The 21692-nt window shown below is 43.4% G+C and overlaps 2 protein-coding genes across 5 annotated transcripts in view; one reads left to right on the forward strand and one right to left on the reverse strand.

The window, feature by feature from the left end:
- Window positions 1-12778, reverse strand: part of LOC105929857 (nuclear export mediator factor Nemf) — a 20726-nt gene extending 7948 nt beyond the window's left edge. The window contains exons 1-18 of the mRNA XM_036150397.1: window positions 12602-12778; window positions 12425-12493; window positions 11523-11625; window positions 9568-9693; window positions 9331-9479; window positions 9191-9258; window positions 7168-7257; window positions 7022-7095; window positions 4850-4920; window positions 4682-4757; window positions 4472-4612; window positions 4194-4402; window positions 3940-4119; window positions 1853-1916; window positions 1641-1729; window positions 417-520; window positions 276-338; window positions 83-195 (exon numbers count right to left, since the gene is read on the reverse strand). Coding sequence (XP_036006290.1) covers window positions 83-195; window positions 276-338; window positions 417-520; window positions 1641-1729; window positions 1853-1916; window positions 3940-4119; window positions 4194-4402; window positions 4472-4612; window positions 4682-4757; window positions 4850-4920; window positions 7022-7095; window positions 7168-7257; window positions 9191-9258; window positions 9331-9479; window positions 9568-9693; window positions 11523-11625; window positions 12425-12493; window positions 12602-12660 — 1848 coding nt within the window. The 5' untranslated portion in view covers window positions 12661-12778. The remainder of the gene's footprint in view (window positions 1-82; window positions 196-275; window positions 339-416; window positions 521-1640; window positions 1730-1852; window positions 1917-3939; window positions 4120-4193; window positions 4403-4471; window positions 4613-4681; window positions 4758-4849; window positions 4921-7021; window positions 7096-7167; window positions 7258-9190; window positions 9259-9330; window positions 9480-9567; window positions 9694-11522; window positions 11626-12424; window positions 12494-12601) is intronic.
- A 643-nt stretch (window positions 12779-13421) lies between these two features.
- On the forward strand, window positions 13422-20784 carry LOC110368847 (MAPK/MAK/MRK overlapping kinase). Of its 4 annotated transcripts, none has more exons than XM_021319156.2 (12): window positions 13422-13818; window positions 15836-15950; window positions 16306-16395; window positions 16466-16536; window positions 16607-16685; window positions 16784-16832; window positions 17549-17727; window positions 17875-17976; window positions 19825-19998; window positions 20088-20235; window positions 20299-20493; window positions 20619-20784. In XM_021319156.2, the coding sequence occupies exons 1-12, from the start codon at window positions 13644-13646 to the stop codon at window positions 20694-20696; spliced, it is 1455 nt and encodes a 484-aa protein (XP_021174831.2). In that variant the 5' UTR covers window positions 13422-13643; the 3' UTR covers window positions 20697-20784. The 4 variants fall into 4 exon arrangements, with proteins under 4 accessions (XP_021174831.2, XP_021174830.2, XP_021174829.2 ...); XM_021319155.2 differs by lacking the exon at window positions 13422-13818 and adding an exon at window positions 13854-14182 and having other exon boundaries at window positions 20299-20505; window positions 20599-20784; XM_021319154.2 differs by lacking the exon at window positions 13422-13818 and adding an exon at window positions 13857-14182.
- The last annotated feature ends 908 nt before the right edge of the window (window positions 20785-21692 follow it).

A 21692-nucleotide genomic window follows, 5' to 3' on the forward strand; every position in this document is an offset into this window, starting at 1 on the left:
ATTAATGAAATAATAAAGCGGGGGTTTTAAATCTCGTCGCTAAAAGCAGGACGCCGCCGGCTGCCCTCGGCTTCTCACTGACCTGATGGTGGTGCACCCACCAGGCGCTGGTGATGATCTTGGCGTCCCAGGCGGCGCTGTAGCACACGGCCATGGTGCCGGCCTCTGTCAGCGTCCGCGGCGGAACGGGATCCCCTGAGGAGGCGGCGGAGCGACACCGACGTTCAGCGCGGGAACAGAAAGGTGAACGTGAGGCGCGGCGGAGCGCGGAGTACCTGACGGGTTTTTGATGACACAGCTGGTTGCTCCGTGTAGGTCAGCGTGGACGTAGATGTCCCCTGGAGGAGAGGAGGAGCAGTTAGCGCCGCGTGCTCAGAGGACACGCCCTCCTCCTCTTCTTCTTCTTCTGCTCTTACCTGCCCGCAGGTAGCGCTTCACGATCATCTCGTTCTGCTGCTGGTCCCGGCCTGCGATCACCAGATAGTTCTCAGAGCTGATGAACCACAGGAACTTCTCAAACCTGCCCCAACAACCACCAATTAGGGACCTCCAGCAGAAACTCCCGCGCATTTATGGTGCCGTGCAAAAGTATTCACACCCCACATTTTGTCCCGAAACATCCAGAAAGGTCAATGTTTTGTTGGATGTTGATTAATTTCCTCTTTTACAGTTGAGTTGCTATTATTGCTGTCCACTAGTTGTAATTTCTTTAAATTTTCCTTTTATTTCTGCTATTTTCTTTATTTCTTCATGTACGTAGAAGTTGAGATTATTTTCCTTCGCATTGCAGCTTTTAGAGCGTCCCATACCATAATTTTAGTATCAGTATCATTTTCTTTAATATTTTCTTCTACTAGCTTTTGTTTTGGATCGTTTAGTAAGTTTGAGTTTAACTTCCACAGCCTGAAAGAATCACTACTAAACATGAAAAAATAATTATTCTGAAAATAGACATTATGTGTGTGTGTATGGGGGGGGGGGGGGGGGGGAGTAGTGTGTAAAACCCTCCAAACATTGATAATTCACAATTCTTTCATTAATGAATTTACTTTTTAATTAATAAATTTTCCCTGTTAAGACCCCCTGATGTCCTCGTTTTGCTGGATTTTATGCGATAGAACAACTTAAAGTGGTGCAGAACTGGGAGGGTGAAGGAAAAACTTTTAAGTTTTTAATCTTCATTACACAGGAAAATCTGAAAAGTGCGGCCTGCATACTTTTTCAGCCAGGCTGATTTAATAAATCGTAGGAGCACGTTCTGCTGGGTTCTGCCTCCACACCTAGAGACTGAAGCCTTTGCCTGTTCTACGTCAGATGGAGAGCATCTTGATTCGGGTCTGGACTTTGACTAGACCATTCTAACCCATGAATCTGCATTGATCTAAACCATCCCATAATGTCTCTGGCTGCAGGTTCAGGCTGGTTCTCCTGCTGGACGGAGAACCTCCACCTCTGTCTCAGGTCTCCTGCAGGTTTTCTACCAGGTTTTTCCTGGATTTCAGCTCAGAAACAAATGTTTTTTTCTTTCCACTTCACAATTCTGCAGAACTCTGTGAAGCTCCGCCACATCAAACCTGCCTAAAAAAGGTTGCAGGGGTGTGAATAACTTTTGCAGCGTCATGTACTTCACTTTGTCTCACCAGTAGACCTTCCGGGCCTTCTGGATGGTGGTCACCGTCTGCACCTCCTTCAGGGTCTGATGGGTCTTCTTCTCAGCAGATTTCATGGCCTGCACACACGTTGGGAGGCAGAGCGTCTAAAGGTTTGCTGCTGAAGCTGCAGACGCTTTCAACGAGCGCGCAGAGGAACCCCAGAGCGCCACAGAAATAAAGGAAAGAGCAGCTTCCCCCACCTTGCCTGCAGCTTCCATGGTTTTCTGCTCCTTTTTCTCAGCGCTGCGTTTGTGGTCGTAGTACCTGAGAGGAACAGAAACGGATCGCTATTACCTTATAACATAGAAAGTACTCCTGGGTCAATGTGAGCTTCTGAGCTTTCTGTGTCTCTGCTCTGTCTTCTCTAACATAGAAAGTACTCCTGGGTCAATGTGAGCTTCTGTGCTTTCTGTGTCTCTGCTCTGTCTTCTCTAACATAGAAAGTACTCCTGGGTCAATGTGAGCTTCTGTGCTTTCTGTGTCTCTGCTCTGTCTTCTCTACCATAGAAAGTACTCCTGGGTCAATGTGAGCTTCTGTGCTTTCTGTGTCTCTGCTCTGTCTTCTCTAACATAGAAAGTACTCCTGGGTCAATGTGAGCTTCTGAGCTTTCTGTGTCTCTGCTCTGTCTTCTCTAACATAGAAAGTACTCCTGGGTCAATGTGAGCTTCTGTGCTTTCTGTGTCTCTGCTCTGTCTTCTCTAACATAGAAAGTACTCCTGGGTCAATGTGAGCTTCTGTGCTTTCTGTGTCTCTGCTCTGTCTTCTCTAACATAGAAAGTACTCCTGGGTCAATGTGAGCTTCTGTGCTTTCTGTGTCTCTGCTCTGTCTTCTCTACCATAGAAAGTACTCCTGGGTCAATGTGAGCTTCTGTGCTTTCTGTGTCTCTGCTCTGTCTTCTCTAACATAGAAAGTACTCCTGGGTCAATGTGAGCTTCTGAGCTTTCTGTGTCTCTGCTCTGTCTTCTCTAACATAGAAAGTACTCCTGGGTCAATGTGAGCTTCTGAGCTTTCTGTGTCTCTGCTCTGTCTTCTCTAACATAGAAAGTACTCCTGGGTCAATGTGAGCTTCTGTGCTTTCTGTGTCTCTGCTCTGTCTTCTCTAACATAGAAAGTACTCCTGGGTCAATGTGAGCTTCTGTGCTTTCTGTGTCTCTGCTCTGTCTTCTCTAACATAGAAAGTATTCCTGGGTCAATGTGAGCTTCTGTGCTTTCTGTGTCTCTGCTCTGTCTTCTCTAAGCCCCAGTGGGTGGAGGCAGATGAGCGTTCACACTGAGCCTGGTTCTGGTTCTGCTGGAGGTTCTCCTCCCTGTTAAAGGGGAGTTTTCCTCTCCACTGTCGCTTCATGCATGCTCAGTATGAGGGATTGCTGCAAAGCCATCAACAATGCAGACGACTGTCCACTGTGGCTCTACGCTCTTTCAGGAGGAGTGAATGCTGCTTGGAGAGACTTGATGCAACCTGCTGGGTTTCCTTAGAGAGGAAACTTTCTCACCAACATGGAGGATCTGATGGAAGCTGACTTTAGAAAGAACCTTGAGATGATGTGTAGCGCTATATAAATAAAATGTAATTTAATTGACTGCTAACCAGCCCGATCGCTGATTTAAAAACATGAACTCCATAACCATTTTATGTCAGTTTTTAAGAACGGTTACACCCTGTCATAAATAATTAATGGACAGAAACAAGAGGTCTTGGATGCTGAACTTTTATCTTCTTGAGAAAAACTTTCTTCATTAGAAATCAAATTCAGTATCAGGAGATCAAAGCATTAAAGCCACAGATCAGAAATCAGCCTCTGGATCCTGATGCTGTAGAAAACCCTGGAAGGCCTTGAGCCTTTGTTTTAATGTTTTTATATGAAAACTGCTTTAAACCTGCCATGCAGATCCTGAATACGAAAAAAAACACAAATAAATAAATAATGGAGGTATTTAGCCCACAACTTTGCTAAATTAATGATTGAGTCAAATGTTTTGGTTACTTGTATTTTTACTGTTCTTGTTATTTTTTTATTACAACAGGGTTACATGAAAATGTGATCTTGGATCTCAATAAGCATACCTGTATAAATAATAATAATAATAATAATAATAATAATAATAATAATAATAATAATAATAATAATAATAAGTTATTACTCTGCACCAGCGGTTAAATAATGTTTCTGGCGCCTCTTCATGGTCCTGACGGTGTGTTTCATGAATTGGTGCTATATGAATAAAATTGAATTAAACTCCGTCCACCCTGGCCCTTTCAAACGGCTCCCTGAATTCAAACCCACCTCTTGGCGTTGGCGTAAGCCGACAGGCCCAGATCCACGTCCACCAGCATGACCTTGCTCCTCTGCAGCTTCTTGTCCTGACCTTTGTCTTTGTTCCTGGATTTCTTTCCCTTCTCCTCCTCCACCACCTTGATCTCCTCCTCCTCCTCCTCCTGGTCTTCGTCAGAAACGTAGGGATTCCTGTGAAAGCAGAAACAACGATGACGGGCTGACGGGTGTAAACCAGGTGGGCGTGGTCTCAGACGGAGGCTCACTTCAACAGCATGGTGATGTGGTTGGTCTGCAGCTTCAGCTCCTTGATGGCGCAGGCCACAGGGTCCCCGGAGGCTTGGGCTTCCTTCACCAGGACGCCGATCTCCGTCCAGTCCACCTGGTTGGCCAGAGCGCTGCGCACCACCTGCAGCGCCCTCTCCACCACAGGCAGGTTCATCTCCACCAGCTCTCCTCTTCTTCTGTCCACCTCCTGTTAGACACACGTCAGTCAGATCAGGCCGGACATTTCCTTCCTGCAGACGAGGTGTGGGTGATTTACCTGCGCCTGGTGCAAAGCCTCCAGCCGCTGCTCGTGGTCCTTCTTCACGTTCTCCAACTTCTTCAGCGCCTGCTTCTCCTGCTGCAAGGCTTTCATGTCGATCTTCTGGCTCTCCATCTTGGAGAAGAACTCGTCCACCGCCTGCGGGAACGTGTCTCTGTCATTATTCTCTCCTCAGGACAGGACAGTAGCGCTCAGGCTGATATTCACCTTGTCGAACGTCTCGAACTCCAAATAAGGGCTCGCTGCATGCTGGGCGAAGAGGAACGGGTGGAACTCGTCGTACCTGCGGAGAGACGTTACCGGAGCAAATTAATCCTGCAGACCAGCATCCGGAGAGACGTGCCGACCGCTGCCGGGTCACAGGCCAAGACGTACGTGAGGAGCTCTTCGCTGGGCTTTCCTGGAGTTAAACTCGGCTTCTTCTCTCTCTTCTGAATGATGTAACCCTTATTAGAGCAGAGCAAGACTTTAGGAGGATGAAACGGAGAATCTCCACAGCAGCCTTCCTGCATTTTATTGGGATTTTATGCGACAGCACAACAGGAACTAGGACGTGATAGTAGAGTAGAAGGAAAAGGAAACACGGTTTGTAACTTTTTTTGTTACAAATCAAAACGTGAAATCGGCCAGAGCTAGGGCTGAACAATTAATCGAATTTTCAATATAATCGCGATTTAAAAAACGCAATTTCCAAATCGCAGAGGTCTACAATTTTTGGCTATGTAACAATGGGGTACCGCGCACGTGACGTCACCGTCTCAAGAGCAACGCCCCTTTTGCCGCTTAGGTAGGGCATACAGGAGAGAAAGCACGGATAACCCAGCTATTACAAGCGCAACAGAAACAGCGATATGACCGACTTTACAGCTGTTAAACTTTCCCAAGACGATGTCCCAGGCACACGGATTACTGGTAGAACTGTCGAAGAACACACCAACCTTCAGCTCAAACGATGGCTTGAGTGTCGATGGCTTAAAAAGACTGGAAAACTGGCCGAGTTGATGAACGGTAAGCTTTGTTTTTTTTTCCTGCGCGGCGATCATGGCAGCGTCGGCCGTTTTTTTTTTGTTGTTGTTTGCAATCACCGTCCAGGAATGGGTATATGTTTAATGTTTGTCTCATTTGAAATGTTTTTGAGTAAGCTATCCTGGTAGCAGGCTATCATGTTAGCGCCTGCTACCATGATAGCCTATATGCTGTCATGGTAGCAGGCGCTACTTTATTAACATGTCGGCCACCAAAATACTCTTACCTTGACTTGATGTCGCTGGAATTGGGTCAGGATGTTCTTCGGTTGGGCCCTTTCCTCCGACAAAATGCTTGCTACATATGTACGTGAATTTGGTAACTTTTTCCGGGTTGAACTGTTGTGTAGGCCGACCGCACCGGTGTACCAAGCGTACACATTTCTCCTTGGCAGTCTTGAAGAAAACATCCTTCATATGCGGCCGATCAGCGTACCTCGAGTCGCTGTTGCCCGTTCCATAGCAACAATGTTTAAAAACCATGGTCTTAGATTTGGAAAAAGCAGTCGTTTACCGAGTAAAACCTAGGCTAACGCACGTCTCTTTTAAAGCAAAGCAGCGGCGGGTTTCAAAAGTTTGCCCCACTGCGTACCACGTGATGTGACGTCATTGTGACGTTGTGTTTCTAAAAATAGCTCGCGCGCGGTACCGCATTAGGGAATCAGACGCGTCCTTTAGGTGTCAGTAATGTGTTTAAAGTGGGTTTGCCTCCACATGGAAGGGAAGACAGTTGCAGCAGTGAGATAATCTAATTTTATTACTTGTTTTAGAGTTTATATAATCATACATAGCATTAAGTACTGGTCAATCAGTTTAATACATAGACTTGCTTGTTGGTTGCACTTTATGTTCAACAAGGATTGATGTCCAAATCAATTAAAAGCTGTTCTCTTGAATAATATTCTGATTAATAGAAACATTAAAAGTTCTTGTTTTAAATATTCCTTGTTTACAAACATCTTTATTTAGAGGCCATTTTTTGTTGCTTGTGGTTAATGCAGAGAAAAGTCAAAATTGCAATTTTGGTTGAAATATATTGTAGGCAGAACGCAATCATTTCTGCTCTGAGTTTAGATGCTGTGGGTCTTTTAGCAACTAATCCGCACAGCGAGGAAACAAAATGATTTGTTATTTGTATATGTTTAAAAATACATGATAAATTAAATTGGAAAAAAATTGCATTAAATCGCAATATTAAGAAAAAAAAATCGCAATTAGATTATTTTCCAAAATCGTTCAGCCCTAGCCAGAGCTACATTTGGATGAATGATTATCCGTCAGGTCAGAGTGGCCTAGTCAAAGTCCCCAACCTAAATCTGGACGGGAATCAGTGGCAGGATTTAAAAAACTGATATTAATCCGATGAGCGGTTTTAAAGAGAAGAGCGGTTAAAACGTTTCCGTCTCTGGTAGAAACGGCAGGAGCCCTGAAATAACTCCTGATGGCGACGAGCTAAACTGGGCTCTGCTGTCGCATGAAATCCCGACAACATGCACTGACATTTGTGACATTTCTGACTCACTTTGCCGCTAAATTTCTCTGTTCTTTCCATGTACGTTTCAGCGACCTGCAGGGCCTCCAGGATCCGAGGTGCAACTGCAAAAACAAATACGCCTCGTTAACAGAGTGCATGCGAGAAAAGGAAATCTGCCGCTGGTGCCGGCGTACCTTCGGCCACATCGGCTTCACCGCCGACCTTCAGGGAGCCCGGCAGGCCCGCTTGGATCAGGCTGTGCTCGATCAGCGTGGCGCCGTACGCTGAAGGAAGGGACACAAAACGTTAGAAGGCTTGTTGTTCATACCGTAGAAATGTCACGTCCATTCAGGATGGGGAAAGGAGAACCAACAATTTAAGATTAGAGATAAACTTTGATGGTAAATTTGACTTTTATCAGCAGCTTTTAGATGAAAAGGAGGAACTCTGCAACTTTAACAACTTTCCCCACGGCCAAACCCTCCAGTGTCGTCAGGCTATGGGGAAGATATTTATTTCTTTAATGTTGCGAGTAGAGAAAATTAAACTTTCTAAAACTTCTTGATCAAAACAAAAAGTTTTTCAGAGTAATTTACAATGCGTGCAAAATTTAACCTAGATCTGTTTTTTCAGATTTAAATTTTTTTAAGTTTTATGAATTCTTTTCAAAACACAGATCGCGTTCGCTACGTTTCGTGTCTCCACGTCTGGGGGCGGGGCTTCCTCTGAAGGGCGGGGCTTCATCTGAAGGGCGGGGCTTCATCTGAAGGGCGGAGCCTAGGCGCGTTTCTATTGGTCAGCATCTGTCTTTTTCTGTCCCTGGACCCGGAGGTTAATACCAGCGTTCTGGACGACCGACCAATTGAAAGGCTTCTCTGTTTGTAACCTAAAATTTCTCATTTCAAACTTTTTCAGACTTAATCTAGATTTTGTTTCTTCAGCTTTGAGAACACTCAAAGTGTTTTCTACTCACATTTGAGTAGAAAATATAAAAATAGAGACGTTTTGTTGGTTTTACCATCTGCAGGTTGAAACACAATCCTCACACTGGCTTCAGTTTTCAGGCCATTTCTCTTATTTTTGGTATCTGGACAAAGTAGGAGGAGCTCTGGATGACTGCCATCTTTTAGATAAAAGCTAAATTCCTTACAGCACAAAACCTTGAAGGCTTTATTTAGTTTGTAAATTCTTTAATTTCTTTGTGTGACATTTTAAACGAGCCCTGTTTGAAAATCAAATGTCCAGTTTATCCTGAATTTAAAGGACCAATAAGTAAATAAGATATTTACTGTAAAATCAACCTAAATCATTCTAATTTGTCACCCAGGATGGACGTAACATTCCCTATAAACAGACGATCTTCTCCATCAACAATGTCTTAGTCACATTTTCTCCTTTCAAGCCTAGAGGTATGGTCGAGTTCAGAGTGTAGCTCGTGTTTACTTCCTGGTTCCTGAGCCAATCACATCAGAGTTCCCAAAGCAGAGCAGCAGGCTGCAAACATGGAAGCCAGTAGGAGAAGTGGACCAGAACCAGAACCAGAACACATCATCACAGACCCGTCCTGTGTGAGTAAATATTCACAACAGCAGCAGCACACCGTTTAAAAACGGCAGATTAGATTGTTACAGGCAGCTATTGTACCGATTTGAGTCACAAGGTGTCAGCATCACTTATAGCTCTGTTAAAGTTGTCAAGCAGAAAATATAAATAAAATAAAAAAATGTTTGTTCATCCAGTCAGGTCAAAACTTTACATACTGACCAGTTAAATGTTGAAATCTAGGCATGATAAGAAATTAGAGATAAGAAATTACATTTATGGGGGGAAAAAGAAAGAAAAATCTAGAAAAAATTCCCAAATTTTTCCTGATTTGTCTTTTTTCCCCCAAACTCACCCAAAGCTGGAAATAGATAAAAGCTTCATTATTCTGAGCCTTTGCAGGAACGCTGGGTTATGGATTTGGAGTTATGGACTCTGTCTCTGAGCGACCTTTCAGCCCATGTTGGTACCTGGACTCGAGTCGCTGTGGACCAGGACACTTTCTAACGTCTTTTAAAGTCTTGATTCCCACAGTTCGCCCCAAATCCCGGTCTATCTATCTATCTATCTATCTATCTATCTATCTATCTATCTATCTATCTAAACAGGAAGTGTGATGCACTAATGCCAGGAAGGCGTCTGGGCGTGGTTGACGTCTAGGAGCGGGCTACTCACGCAGATGTGGGTTCAGGACTCTCTTCACCTGCTCTCCATGCTGGGCCTGCCTCAGGATGTCTGAGAGTCTATAAAACGACATTGAAGACATGTTTTCATTTGTGCGGTCATCATGGAGGTGCAGTGATGGATGACGTTACCTGTCTAAGGTGATGAGGGGTTCTGGGGGCCTGGCGCTCTCCACGGGGTAGCGCTCCCTCACGGCGATCTTCACGTCCTCGGCTTCTGCCGTACGGAACCTCAGCAGGTTCAGGATGGTGTACTCGTGGTCAGCCAGGATGATGTTGCCCTGAGAGCAGACGGGTATGTTAACAGGTCTGGGTTAATCCGACCAGCGTTTTACGGCGTGCGGGGGGGGTTTAGTGCAGCTTCCTGACCCGGTCGTACAGCTCAACGATCAGGTGGTAGGCCGCCTCGTCCGAGCCGAACTGGATGTCAACGATCCTGTCCATCCCCAGCTGCTTCATCTGGGTCAGCCGCCGCGTCTTCAGATGTTTCCGGCACTGCGGAGGAAACAAACGTTGCTTTTACATCCGGCTTCAGGCAGGGTTCCCACACCTTGGTGAACATCAAATTCAAGGACCTTTCAAGGACTTTCCAGGAGCAATGCAAGAAAGTGGACTTAATTTATAGCCTACATTGATATTGATCATATTCATAGCCTACATTTATGTACATGGCTATGCTATACTACATTACATATAAGATGTACATTAGCCTACCGTTTCATGGAATTTTATGGAAAAAAGTGCAGCATTGAAATGTTCAGAATTATATCAATTTGTTTCACTTACTTTGATTAAGCTAGTTTTTGACTTTGACTCTGAAAAGTCGCTAAATATAGCGAGAAAGTCGCTGAGTTGGCAACACTGCGTGAATGTAACCTATTGGACGCACGTAGGCCTAAACCTACCAACTAACGAAGAAGAGCGGACGTACTTTTGCAAATTAAAAGTCTGCGGAATCAACATAATTTTAAAAGATCGTGTGGTAGTAAAATAATGACACGAGTCGTCATCCGTGTGAACTTTCAACCCCACAAAAAATTCAAGGACTTTCAAGTACAACGTGTTTTTTTGGCTGTTTTCAAGAACTTTCAAGGGCCTTGAATTTATTTTTTCAGATTCACAAACTTTCAAGGATTTCAAGGACCCGTGGGAACCCTGTTCAGGTCTATGTCTCAGTAAAAGCCGACGATGTGGGAAATTATGACATGAAGGACTTTAGACGTTCAGATCTGCTCGGAGATGGGAAATTAAAACAACAGGTGCCGCTGCAGTGGCTTAATGTTTTAATATTTTACAGCCACGAGGTCCGGCGTATTTTACTGGGATTATAGGTTACAGATTAGGGCTTTTGGAAAATATTCTAATTGCGGTTTTATATCTTAATATTGCGATTTAATGCGATTATTTTTAAGTTTAATTTATCATGTCTTTTTAAACATACACAAACAACAAATCAATCTGTTTCACCGCTGTGCAGATCAGGCGCTAAAAGAGCCGCTGCATCTCAACTCAGAGCAGAAAATATTGCGTTCTGTCTACAATATATTTCAACCAAAACTGTGATTTTTAATTAGACTTTTCTCTGCATCAACCACAAGCAACAAAAATCGACTGTAGATAAAGATGTTTGTAAACATGGACTATTTAAATCAAGAACTTTTAATTTTTTTTATTAATCAGAATATTATTTAATAGATCAGCTTTTAATTTTGTTGGATATCAATCCTTGTTGAACATGAAGTGCAACAAACCAACCAGTCTATGTATTAAACTGATTGACCTGAACTTAATGCTGTGGAGAGATTCCTGAAAGTTTCTGGTAAAACAGTTTGATTATATAAACTCTAAAACAAGTAATAAAGTTAGATTATCTCACTGCTGCAGCTCTCTACCCTTCCATGTTGAGCAAACCCACTTTAAACATAATTACTGACACTAAAGGACGTTTCTGATCCACTAATTGTTACAAAGCCAAAAACTGCAGACCTCTGCGATTTGGAAATTGCATTTTTTTAAATTTAAATCTAATGTTCTCTAACAAACTTCTGAGACCCTCACAGAGGAGATTAACGTATGAGGAGGTTAAATTACACACATGCGGAGCTCTAAAGCAATGATAATTAGGAGTATCAGAGCTGAAGGTGGATGAAAACAAATGCATTCCACACCTATAAACCAAATATGATGTTTAAAAATTCATAATTTTGCTCCACTTTCTGTTGGTCTGTCGTGCAAAATCCAAACAAAATCCACTGAGGTTTGTGGTTGTAACAAGAAGAACGTCAATGCAGCATGGTGCTAAAACGATTGTTAGCCGTTCTTACTTTCATAGCGAAGCCCGAAGGCATCATGTTCTTGGGCCATTCGAAGTCCGTGGAGTGAACGCGAGTCCCAGACTCTATGAGGAGAACAGCTTTGCTGTCCGGCCTGAAACAACAACACAGCAGAGGTCAACCCTGCTCACTGACTCTATAGCTCAGGGTGTTGGTGTAATGATCTGCATTTTTAGCAAAACTGCAATCTATTACACTGTCGCTGAGGATAAAAATTCATCCTTTGAGAAAATTCCCTAGCATCAACTCATCTGGATGACACTGACTGTCTTACTTCCAACTAGGTCTTCCTTTTCTAGAGGCTCTGATCTGCGACTGAAACGCCCGCAGTGTGCTTCTTTATGCACCTTTTTGGGTTTAATTAAAACCAGATACAGGTTAGGGGCATGTGCCTGGATGCATCAATGGGAGAAATCTTGTAATTCTGTCTCTTGGATTGAAATTATTATTATTATTTATTTATTTTAGTCATGAAAAAGAAAATTTTAGAATCGGCCAGAAATAAGAGATCAGACGTAATATCTAAACGTATCAACAGTATCATAAATCTAATAATAATAGTAATAATAATTTAGTTTATTTGTAATGCACTATACGTTTCCAAGAAATCTCAAAGTGCTACAGTTAATAGAAAACAGATAATAAAATAAGAGAGGGACATTAAAATGTAATTAAAATACTCAGGTAAAATATTAAATGCAATTATACGCAAGAAAACTAAAAGCAAAACACAGCAATTAAAGGAAACCATTAAAAAGAATTTATGTTTTAAATGTTGCTTGCTGTTAGCATAGAAGCAATCACGATAAACTGCTTCACAGAAACCATAAAAGCATGTCTCTGACCGTTTCATACACTTTATAATAAATTCTGAGGCTTCAAAGTGTCCTTACTTCTGCAGGCGGATCAGATAAGTCTTATTGTCGATGTCATACACGTTGTTCACTCTCATGCCAATGTAGCTGTGGAGAAATACACGAATGAAAGACCCAACATGTGTAAACAGATCAAGGTTAGCCGCGCTAGCTGCGGGCTGCTAGCGTTAGCTGCGGCTAACAGCTGCCGCCTACCTGGCGTTGATCTCGGCGATAACTGCCCGGATGTCCACGGTGGTGAACCGGCCTTTCATGGTGACCTGGATCCCGTCCGGAGCTCAGTTTGTGATGTATGGACCGAGAACTTCACATATCTGAGGCTACAACAAGAAAATATTGCGGGGAAGTTCTGCCCATGCGCAGCTGTGCGAGACACAGAGGGGCGGACGCCGCACGTGAGTCTACAGTGCGTCAGCTTCGACGCCATATTGGGAAGGGTGTTTCTGCTTAGACCTTTTTACACATTAGATAGGAATTATATTACCACAAGTAATGTTTAAAGTAAGCGTATTATATTAGGAAATAAACGTATTTCTATCATAGATAGATAGATAGATAGATAGATAGATAGATAGATAGATAGATAGATAGATAGATAGATCATCAAATTCATTTAACTGTATTGTTTTATAAATATGAATGAATTAGGCTGAATATATATGAATCTGTGTCTGTTTATGATAGGATATTGTTAAAATGTATATTAATGTTTATTTATTCACTGCACTATTTTATTTAATATAATAATATACAAAAATTTGACTAAACCGTTGCACATCCAACCAATAAATGTGAAGCTAAACAAACCACAGTTTATTTAATAGTGAAAATGCTGAATTAAGTTTTATTTCGTCTGAGTTATCATCATTACTGAGGCCAAAATGAACATTTATACTTATATATTTAATTCACACAAATCAAAACATGTTTTACTTATTCAGAAACCGCCGTCGTCCCATCGCTGGTGTTTCTGAGGAGAACGTTCCACTCACAATATGGAAAACCCGCTGACGTTTCCCACACCTCGCAAGGATAATTCTACGGAAGCCCATAGGGTGCAAAAATGAAATGGTCCACGCCTTTTACTCGCACCATCGGTGGAGAGAATGCATTGTACGTGATATGAACTGGCGTCTGGGGGCTTAACGCTGTTTCATGCATTCAGTGAACGAGCTGTTTTTTTCCTCCTATAAATTGCTGAGCTCATGGTCCGCTTGCCAGCTGTCCGTGTGCACCGATGATGCACTACTCCAGCTGGCTCATTGGCGTGAAGAACAGGGCAAGCCTGAGAAATGCGCGCAGGGCAACCCCTGACGCGCACCGGGTCAGCAGCGTGGAAACGCAGAGCAACGTCCTGCGGCCCGACGAGAACCCGCCGGGGCTGCTGGTCACCGCCCACCTCCGGAGAAAAGGTGAGACCGCGAACACGCCTCCGGTCCGGTCCGGTCCGGTTCTGTCTGTTGTCTGGGCCCGCGGTGAAAAACGGGAGCAGGGGCGGCTGCTGCTGCGCTCTTAAACCGGTCCGTTCCCAGCGGAAGGTCCGCGCTGCCCTGGCAGTCATGGCTGAGCTCGCGTCGCCTCCTCGGGTCAGGGCGGAGGGCGCAGGCGTGCTCCGTTGCCGGGGCAACGGTCAGCTAACAGGGCGCCGCGGCGGTGCTAAGCTAGCCAATCAGACCGGAGCTCCGGAGAGGAAAATCTCCTTTTTGCGGCTTTTACTGGCATGTAGCGTCATCACGCACAGGTTACAGACACCTGGCCGACATGCGGAGGGAAAAGGTGAAAGGAATGCACCGTGAGTAACGAGAACAGAGCGTTCACCGGTGATTCCCCACGGTTCTTCCGTTAGGATTTACGGTTTTAACCTCAAATTATGCGCCTCTGTGCGCTGGGAGCAAATAAAGAGACATAAATAGACAAAACAACACAGATTAAAATACATAACTTATTTTGATTTTGTTTTGATTTGAATTTTAATATATTGGTGACGTGAGTGTTCACCTTCTTTCCACTCGCAAGTACAAGAGGGACTTTGTTGTTATTATTATTACTACTATTATTACTACTACTACTATATAATAATAAAAATATTACTATATAATAATAATTATTATTACTACTATATAATAACAATAATAATATTTATGTTATTACTATTATTATTACTGTTGTTGTTATTATATCATAATAACGATAGAGGAAAAATACATAAAAAATGATTTAGCAACAACTGAATTGTTGCTAAAATATTATAATAACAATAATAATATTTATGTTATTACTATTATTATTATTACTGTTGTTATTATATCATGATAACAATAGAGGAAAAATACATAAAAAATTATTTAGCAACAACTGACAGTGTGAGGTAGAAATTACAAGTCAAGAAAAATCTTATGATATCCAAGTGGGCAAATTTATTAGCTTCCCAGATAATATATTTAAAAAATTCTTGAAAACTTTTTTATTATTATTATCATTGCAGCATAACCTCACACAAAAATGCATGAAAAAAGACTTATATAACCTTAATTGTGAATCAACACTAAAGGTAAATAAAAAGATGAATATTTGGAGATGCACCTCATGCCCAGTGTTAAGTACAGTGTGTGTGTGTGTGTGTGTGTGGGGGGGGGGGGGCTGTGATGCTCAGGGCTTGTTTTTCCTGACAAAGCACAGGAAACCGTGTAGTCCATAACGTCATACACTCTGAATTTAAAAAAGAAGCTGTTTGCCTTGAAAGTGAAAACGGGTCGGCGCCGGTTCTTTAAGCAGGATGGTCTTCCCACGGCACAGAGCGAGACATCTTTGACCGTCCATCTGTCCAGGTTATGGATCATTCTGGTGATCTGCAGCTCAGCCAACGGCGCATCAGGACCTGGTCTGGGAGGAATTGACTAGTTTGCTAAACTGACAACAGGGACAACGTTTTCTCTCCTAATACTATTAAAGTTTTTAATGAATTTAAAGAACAGAACAGGTACATTCTGATTTTTCAAGGATTTGACCTGCAGCTCAGGGGTCAGACACGATCAGGGACGCATGACCGCATCTGCTTTCTGCCTTTTCAAACCCTTTGTTACAGCGGATGATCGCTCACGTCTGGTTCCTTAGAGGGATTGCTGCAGTCGGCTGGGCTCGCTTAGAAAGAAACCTTTTACTAAACAGGATTGTATCATCAAATGAATTTAGCTGTATTGTTCATCAAGTATGAATTAGGCTTGATTTATGTGAATCAGAATATGTCTATATGACGGCATATTAATCAGATCTGTGATTTGGAGATATATATATATATATATATATATATATATATATATATATATATATATATATATATATATATATATATATATAAACAAATGTAAATTAATTATTTATTTTAAAAAGAAGTTGCTGTTCATTCTAACTTTATTACCATGATTGCAGGTTACAAAATAATCAAGAAAATTGGAGAGGGCACATTTTCCGAGGTGCTGAAAACTCAGAGCCTTAAAGATGGGAAGTTTTATGCGTGTAAAACAATGAAGCAGACGATTAACAGGTACGTCCTCTTCAACTGCGCTGGCTGCTGAAAGTATACACACCCCTGTTAAAGCGTGAGACAAAGGAAACTCATTTCCTTCCTTTAATGTCACAGATATCCTAGAGTCTGTTGCCACCAGGTTTTTGCACCTATTTCAGAACATTTGGTTTTTCAGTGATGGACAAAGTCACATGAAAGCCACTTTATGATCCTCTGTACAGCTAATAATGAGAGAAAAGCCTTTTAGAGAAAGTTTTATTTTAACCTTTGCAGAACTTTTTCAGAAGAATTGTTTTAAAAAGTCAATTAAAAGCATGCACTTGCCGGATATGACGCAGAACAGCACAGCTGACTCGTTTTATGTTCCTCCAAGTCTGGACCAGGCCAACAACCTGCGGGAGGTCCAGGCCATGAAGAGGCTGAGCCCCCACGCAAACATCATCCAGCTGCACGAGCTGATTTAGTGAGTCCTGCACCGCCGCCTCATTTCTAACAGCCGCGGCTCGTCGTATTAACTGAACCCAATGTTTCAGCGACAAGGGAACCGGGACGGTCTCCTTGATATGTGAGCTGATGGAGATGAACATCTATGAGCTGATACAAGGTAAGACGGCCCATGAAGCCGCTTTATAACGGCAGCTTGGTGCTGATTGAACGTCTCTGGCTGTTTGCAGGGAGACAGACGCCCCTGCCGGACCACACGGTGAAGAGCTACATGTACCAGCTCTGTAAATCCCTGGATCACATGCACAGGTGCAGCAGAAAGGACCGAAGAGCCGCCGTCTGCCCTACTGTTCTCTACAGGAAGCTAAGAACGTTCCCCTGATGTTGCTCTGGTTCTTTTTTAACAGCTCTGGGATCTTTCACAGAGACGTAAAACCTGAAAATATCCTCATCAAAGTAAGAAGCATGTTTACTAAAACATATACGACGTTGTGTAAAAACTATTTAACTTTGGGGGGAGAAATGAGACATAAAAAAGCTGGAATAACCTGGTTGTATTAATGTTTAACGCCTTTAAATTAATTTGGTTTAATCTCAGCATTCAGTGTTTATGATATCACATCATTAATTATTGTAAATCTGATTAAATGTCAATAAAGTTCAGCTGCCCAACAAAGACATTTGCATCCGGGGACTCCAGAGGGTTCTCCTTCTGCAAAGGTATCAGTCAGGAGAAGGATGCAAAAAGCCCTTAACAGAGTCGTGTGTATCCAGCAGCAGAGAAGAACAACAGACGTTTCAACAAAACAGATGAGGTGGAAACTGGTGAGGGAGGCGGCCATTTTTATTACCTGCACTGGATTTTGTCTCCTGTTGTGGACGTTTTCCCTCATTAGCTGCTGAATTTCCCCGCTGGGGGACAATAAAGGACATTTTTTTGACCAACCTGAGCCTTGAGATGACATACTTCATGAATTGGCTCCATATGAATAAAATTGAAGGATTACTTTTATTCTATTCAGGTCATTGCAGCTTTTTTATTTTACACTTTATTTCCTGTCAGCTAAATTTGTAGTTACAGGAGACAGACTGGTCTCGTTCTAGGGGGGAAAAACATCTTCAAACGGTTTGTAGAGACGCTTTGATGTCTGCGTTTTCCTTCTCGCCTGCAGCAAAACGTGCTGAAGCTCGGCGACTTTGGCTCCTGCCGCAGCGTGTACTCTCAGCCGCCTCACACCGAGTACATCTCCACGCGCTGGTACCGGGCGCCGGAGTGCCTCCTGACCGACGGCTACTACGGCCTGAAGATGGACGTCTGGAGCGCCGGCTGCGTCTTCTTCGAGATCATGAGGTGATTCAGCGGGAACGTCGGGGCCTCGGCTCTCTGTGAGACGTGGTCGGTCTGCAGGTGTAGTCCACAGGTGTAGCCCACAGGTGTAGCCCACAGGTGTAGCCAGCAGGTGTAGCCCTCTCTGCAAACGGCTGTGTTGTGTTTCAGCCTGAATCCCCTCTTCCCTGGAACCAACGAGCTGGACCAGGTGACCAAGATCCACAACGTGCTGGGCTCGCCGGAGCAGAGTCTGCTGCAGAAATTCAAAAGGTGAGCCCGACCCCTGAGCCACCGTGTGCCCCGCCTTTAGACTTTGGCCACGTTTGGAACCGGGGCTGCACGATTAATCGCAATTTAGAAAAACGCAATTTCCAAATCCCAGACGTCTGCAGTTTTTGTAACAATTAGTGAATCAGACCTTTAGTGTCGGTAATTATGTTTAAAGTGGGTTTGCTCCACATGGAAGGGTAGAGAGCTGCAGCGGTGAGATAATCTAGTTTTATTACTTGTTTTAGAGTTTATATAATCAAACTGTTTTACCAGAAAATTTCAGGAATCTCACCATAGTATTAAGTTCTGGTCAATCAGTTTAATACATAGACTGGTTGGTTTGTTGCACTTCATGTTCAACAAGGATTGATGTCCAACTCAATTAAAAGCTGTTCTATTGAATAATATTCTGATTAATAAATTTTTTTTAAAGTTCTTGATTTAAATAGTCCTTGTTTTCAAACATCTTTATCTACAGACCATTTTTGTTGCTTGTGGTTAATGCAGAGAAAAGTCTAAATCAAATCACAGTTTTGGTTGAAATACATCGCAGGCAGAACACAATCATTTCTGCTGCGAGTTGAGACGCAGCGGCTCTTTTAGCGCCTGATCTGCACAGCAATGAAACGGATTGATTTGTTGTTTGTAGATGTTTAAAAAGACATGATAAATTAAACTTAAAAATAATCGCATTAAATTGCAATATTAAGATATAAAACCGCAATTAGATTATTTTCCAAAATCGTTCAGCCCTATTTGGAACCACGAATGTCGCCGTAGAGACGGAGATTTTAGTTCTTCCTGCTTTGCAAACACAACCAGGACCAGCGAGACTTCATGAAGATTCGTTTGCTCTGCTCCTTCACTGCCCAGCTTCAAACTCGCTGTAAAACCCACCATCATTCACCACTAGACAGGCTTAGTTTCTGCTTTAAATCGGTTTTATTGTTTACGTGTTTTTATGCATTATCTTTTTTTAATGGATGTGTTTTAGTTTGTTTCAGCTGCTGGATGTTTCTAAGCGCTTTATAAATGAAGATGGCACAGTGTCAGTTTTCAAGTCGTTCCACGTACTCTCTGCTGGATTCAGGTTCTTACTTTGACTAGGCCATCAGCAACCTTTACAACCCGCAGAGCCAGCTAAACAAATGTTGTTCAGAGCCACAAAAGTTTCACATCTCTTTGAAACAAGACCTTGTTTTTATAGTATACTATAGGATTTATTTTTTTATTAAAGATCAACAGTTTTTATTATTTAAACCAGTATTTTTATGTTTAGGTTTAATGCATTTTCTTCAATTGGACATTTGATTTTTACCCATTGACAAAAAGATACTTAATTTATCTGTAGCAAAATATTCTATACTCCATTAGTTTCTCTCTTTCTGGAAATGTTATGCATATATTGCAGAACTAAATGCATCATAAAGCTAGCAATTTTAAATTACCTTTACATTTGGAAACATTGATCAAAGTTTTTAAGAGCCAAAGCTGAAGGTGTAGAGAGCCACAGGTTGCAGACCCTGGGACTAGGCCGTTCTAACCCATAAACCATCCCATAATACCTCAGGCTGCAGGTTCAGGCTGGTTATCCTGCTGGAAGGAGAACCTCCTCCTCAGTCTCAGGTTCTCCTCCAGGATTATCCTGATTCAGCTCCGTCCATCTCCCCGGTCATGAGGGTGAACTGTGCCGCTCACATGAATTCCGACTAAAACGCAGAGAAGTTTGTGGTTTTCAGAAGACAAACGTGATAAAGTTTATTGGTACTAATTCTTTGACCTGGCAGTGGAAGCAGCACATGCAGACTTTGGTAATTAGACGTCCTGCGGTGTCTCCTCTGTTTTCAGGTCGAGGGCGATGCATTTCAACTTCCCTCCAAAGAAAGGGAGCGGCATCTCACGGCTGCTGCCCAGCTGCCCTGCGCCTGCGCTCTCCCTGCTCTACCAGATGCTGGCCTACGACCCAGACGAGCGCATCGCTGCAGGAACCGCCCTGAGGCACACCTACTTCAGGGAAACCAGGTGCAGGAAGGCTCCTCCTGACACCTTCTGGCTGCTGGCTGTTCATTAGAGAAGAAAATGTTAAAACCGGCATTGTGTGTTTGTCCCAGGATGGCAGAGAAGAAAGCAGAGACCCTGCAGAGAGTTTCTGAGAACCTGGAGGGGACCCAGAACTCGTTGGAGCAAATCTGGCGGCCGGGCCGCCTGGGCAAACAGCTGAGAGGGAGACTGCCCCGACAGACGCCGCTGCTGCTGAACGTAAGTCTGCCGCTCAGCGTCAGACGCGCAGAGAGAGCCGCTCACCGCCGCGTCTCTCCTCAGCACCAGGTGAGGCGCGGAGCCGACCTCCTCCCCCGCAGGAACGGCCCCCGTCCCGCGGAGCTGGCCCGGCTCAGCGCGGCGCCCCGCGGGGGGACGCAGCTCTCCTTCTCCGCCATGCCTGCCCTCCCCGTCGGCCACAGAGGCGCGCCGCTGCCGCCCATCACGCCAAAGAAGTGCCAGTCGCAGGTGCTCCAGGTGAGTGTGCAGGTGTGAAGGCGTCGGTGTTTTCCCGCAACGGTTCCGTTTGTAACGACGTGATGAAAGGTTTCCAGCGTGAGCTCAGGCTCGGTTCTCTGACAGCGACGCTCGTGTCTCTGCAGCCCCAGGACGAGCCGCCCTGCGCCGCCGTGAAGACCTTCTGCTGGCCTCCTCTGGAGCGCAAGCCCGGAGGAACCTGAGAGCCGCAGCGGCCGCCAGGAGAGCCGTCAGCCGGCGCTGGAGCGGAGAGCCGCCGGTCCACAAATAAAACACGTCATATGATAATTACAATGCTGTCAAAAGTATGTGCACCCCCCACCCCCACCCCTACATATTTCATGTTTTTGCTTCTTTTTTTTATTATCAGAAACGTTTCACATCAAATACATTTTTTAAGAGAAACAACCTGGAAAGTTGTTTTTTTAATCATGATTTCATTTATTAAGGTAAAAAGCCATCTAACCTGACCAGAGCCTGTGTGAAAAGTTATCACTCCCTAAATATAATGCCTGGTTGCTCCACCCCGGGCAGCAGCAGCTTTAATGTCTCTGTGGGTCTCAACTGGATATACTGGACGTTCAGACTTTGACTAGGCCACTCCAGAACCCTAATTTTAATCCTTTTCCTGCTGAAACTCCCAAGTTTGCTTCAGATTAAAGTCACAAACTGATGGTCGGGGTTTGATCAGAGCTTTCCCCAAAAATGTCGTTGATCTCAGTTAATTTATGTTTTTATAACGATTTGAAACTTTTAAAATTGGACAAAATAAAGAATGCAGTAAACACATCCTCCACGTCTGACACTTAAAAAATAGTTTTTTCATAAATCCTATCAGAAATTACTGACATTTAAACTCATTAAACGTTAAAAACAGATTATTTCAGTGTTGATCCAACAGTGTTGCAGCACACGTTTAATGGCAGCCTAAGCCATCGGTCAGGGGGCGGGACCAACACCTTACAGGTGAGGTGATTGTTCTGCTGCTAGAAAATTACCCAAACTAATCTGAAATCCAGTTAATGAGGCAGAAACACCAAATATTTTAAGATTAAACTGTAAGAATTATAACCATTTTTGACAAAGTCTTAATTCACGTCCAAATTATCTGTATTTAATAAATGATTGAACGTATTTATCAGTGTTTAAACCCGACCAGACAGGCTGGATTTGGCCACATTGTGACCATCAACACATTT

Source organism: Fundulus heteroclitus, chromosome 19, assembly GCF_011125445.2.
Source record: "Fundulus heteroclitus isolate FHET01 chromosome 19, MU-UCD_Fhet_4.1, whole genome shotgun sequence".
In the NCBI taxonomy this organism is placed as follows: domain Eukaryota; kingdom Metazoa; phylum Chordata; class Actinopteri; order Cyprinodontiformes; family Fundulidae; genus Fundulus; species Fundulus heteroclitus.

What these genes read in the sequence shown, in the direction of transcription:
- LOC110368847 (XM_021319154.2), top strand. Translation starts at nt 13,966, where the DNA reads ATGGCTGAGCTCGCGTCGCCTCCTCGGGTCAGGGCGGAGGGCGCAGGC. An exon ending in CCGACATGCGGAGGGAAAAG is followed by an intron (nt 14,183 to 15,835) that starts GTGAAAGGAATG and finishes CCATGATTGCAG; the next exon opens with GTTACAAAATAATCAAGAAA. An exon ending in GCCAGTCGCAGGTGCTCCAG is followed by an intron (nt 20,494 to 20,618) that starts GTGAGTGTGCAG and finishes GTGTCTCTGCAG; the next exon opens with CCCCAGGACGAGCCGCCCTG.